The 2703-nt window shown below is 53.5% G+C and overlaps 1 protein-coding gene across 1 annotated transcript in view; it reads left to right on the forward strand.

The window, feature by feature from the left end:
• Positions 1 to 451: 451 nt before the first annotated feature.
• LOC106814247 overlaps positions 452 to 2703 on the forward strand; it is a 7416-nt gene continuing 5164 nt past the window's right edge. The window contains exons 1-3 of the mRNA XM_014818544.1: positions 452 to 487; positions 1226 to 1456; positions 2150 to 2292. Of these exons, the coding sequence (XP_014674030.1) occupies positions 452 to 487; positions 1226 to 1456; positions 2150 to 2292 (410 nt within the window). The remainder of the gene's footprint in view (positions 488 to 1225; positions 1457 to 2149; positions 2293 to 2703) is intronic.

The following is a 2703-nucleotide window of genomic DNA, read 5'->3' on the forward strand; positions in this document are numbered from 1 at the left end:
GTGTCTGCATACCGTAAGCACTGGATGCCTAATGGCATCCCTCCGCTCTCTGCACGCGTCAGCGAGGATGCTTAAACCCCCGGCCGTATCTGTCACCTAGGCATGATGGCCTAACCCCCTTCCGTATCATGTACACGTTAGCATGGGAGGTGCTACACAACGCGCCCCCCTGTGTCTGTTAACTCGTAGCATGATGCTAAACCCCCCCCCGGTGGTCCTGTACCGTAGCATGGTGGGCTAAAATCCACTCCGTGTCTGTACCGTAGCATGGTGCTAACACCCACCGCCCGCCCGTTCCTGTACCGTCGCATGGTTGCTAACACCCCCCGGATCCGGCGCCGGTTCCGTGTTTGCTACCGTAGCTATCGGTGCTAATCATCTCCCTCGCGTCTCTGCCACATCGTTAGATGTGTGCTAACACCCCCCCTCCTGTCTGTCTACCTGTTTAGTCATGGTGTGGCTAACATCCTTCCGTCTCTGGCAGCTTGTAGCATGATGCTAACCTTCCCCCCCCCACGTGTCTGTTGTACCGTTGCATGGTTTGCTAACTCATCCCTCTCTCCGTCTCTGCACACGTAGCATGTGTGCTTAGAACCCCCCCCCCCGTGGTCTGTACCGTAGATGTATGTGGTAGTATACAGCTCCCCGACTGTGTCGTGGGTACACCGTAGCACTGGTGCTAACATTCCTCCGTCTCTGCACCACGTAGCATGATCGTAATACTCCCCTGTGTCTGCGCACCGTCGCATGATGCCTTACATCCCCCCCCCCCGTGGGTCTGTACCTGTAGAATGATGCTAACACTCCCTCCGGGGGTCCAGTCTCTGTACCGTAGCATGATTCTCAACAGCCCCCCCCCGTGTCTGTACGCGTAGCATTGATGCTAACCAGCCCCCCCCCGTTATTGTTACGCGGTAGCTGGTGCTAACACCCCGCGTGTCTTGTACCGTAGCATGATGCTAACACCCCCCCCCGTGTCGTGCGTACGTAGCATGACTTGCTAAGCACCCCCCCCCGTGTCTGTACCGTAGCATGATGCTAACACCCCCCCCCCGTGTCTGCTACCGTAGCATTGGTGCTAACACCCCCCCGGCCCCGACCTGGTCTGTACCGTAGCCAGTGCATGCTAACACCACCCCCCGTGTCTGTACCGTAGCATGATGCTAACACCCCCCCGTGTCTGCACCGTAGCATGATGCTAACATCCCGTGTTTCCTCCATCTAGGTTAGCAGCGACGAGGGCGCGGTGCACCAGACGAAGTCGCGTGAGGATCAGCCCATCGATGACGTGCAGCTCAGGATTGAATCGCTCAGCGGGACGAAGGGGGGACTACAATTCTACTGTCCGATCGGCAACCACGTGCCGACGGCACTTATGCCGATCCGGTTCGCCAAATACGACTCGGGCGTCGACTTCATCCTGGCGTTCGAGGAGTTGGAAAGAGACATCGAGCAGGTAGGTGGCGCTGGCATCTTGCATCAGAAAAATATATAGTGGGAGCACTGATTTATATATTACTCAGTAACGTATACATATAGATTAGTGAGTGGGATCTCGTATACGTCGACGATGATGATGGGTTCTTGATAGTAGAAGTGATTGCGTGTCGCGTCATAACAAATTGTTGCGTGGGTGTGTGCGTGTGTGCGCGTATGTGGGTGCGCGCGTGAGTGTTAATTAAAAGTTAACATCGCGAAGAGGGGCGTGGAGAGCTGTGGTGGCCTCGATCTATAACTGCGGTGTTGTCGTGTTTAGCTATAGCTTTGTGTAATGTTGCTAGCTGTTGCCGTGTGTAGCTGTAGCTGCGTGTAATGTTGCAAGCGGTTGCCATGTGTAGTTATAGCTGCGTGTAATGTTGCAAGCTGTTGCCGCGTGTAGCTGTAGCTGCGTGTAATGTTGCTAGCTATTGCCGTGTGTAGATATAGCTGCTGGTAATGTCGCAAGCTCTTTCCGGGTTTAGCTATAACTGCGTGTAGTGTTTTAAGCTGCTTTCGTTAGTAGCTACAGTTGCGGGTAGGGTTGCCGGCTGTTGCCGTGTGTAGCCATAGTTGCGGTTAGTGTTGCCGGCTGTTGCCGTATGTAGCCATGCCTGCGGTTAGTGTTGCCGGCTGTTGTCGTGTGTAGACATAGCTGCGGGTAATGTTGTAGGCTACTGCTCGCCGTGCCGAGGTGATTGCTAATAGGAAGGCTGCAGCCAAGAAACAGTGCGAGCACGCCGAGGAGATGAGAAAGGCTTTCAAGGCTAACCAGGCCGAGAAGACCAGGAAGATGCAAGAAGTGCAGGACGAAAAGTAAGCGGAGCGCCACAAGAGTGAACAGATATAAAAGGGGATGTGGATGGATAGAAGAGAGTCATGCGCAAATGCATTGCCACTGTCTATGGCACCGATTTTTTATCTCTTGCATATTCCCCAACTTTTCCCATACTTTCGTTTCTCTCGGTTTCCTGCTCTCTTCTTCCTCCCTCTTCGGTATATTTTCTTTCCACCTCCCCCCCCTCTCTCTCTCTGTCTCGCCGTTCTCTTTCACTCCCCTTCTCGCTTCCTATCTACTCTTTCATCTCCCAATCTCTCTCACGCAATTGTTCACACCCTATATCTTTCCTTTTTCTATCTGTCTGTCTCGCTTTTGTCTCTCTGGTCTGTCCTTCGATTACACGTGCTGGCACAATCTCGCTTAATCTTAATCTTTCGCATCTTCCC

This window comes from Priapulus caudatus, unplaced genomic scaffold (assembly GCF_000485595.1).
Source record: "Priapulus caudatus unplaced genomic scaffold, Priapulus_caudatus-5.0.1 Scaffold891, whole genome shotgun sequence".
NCBI classification, from domain to species: Eukaryota; Metazoa; Priapulida; class Priapulimorpha; order Priapulimorphida; family Priapulidae; genus Priapulus; species Priapulus caudatus.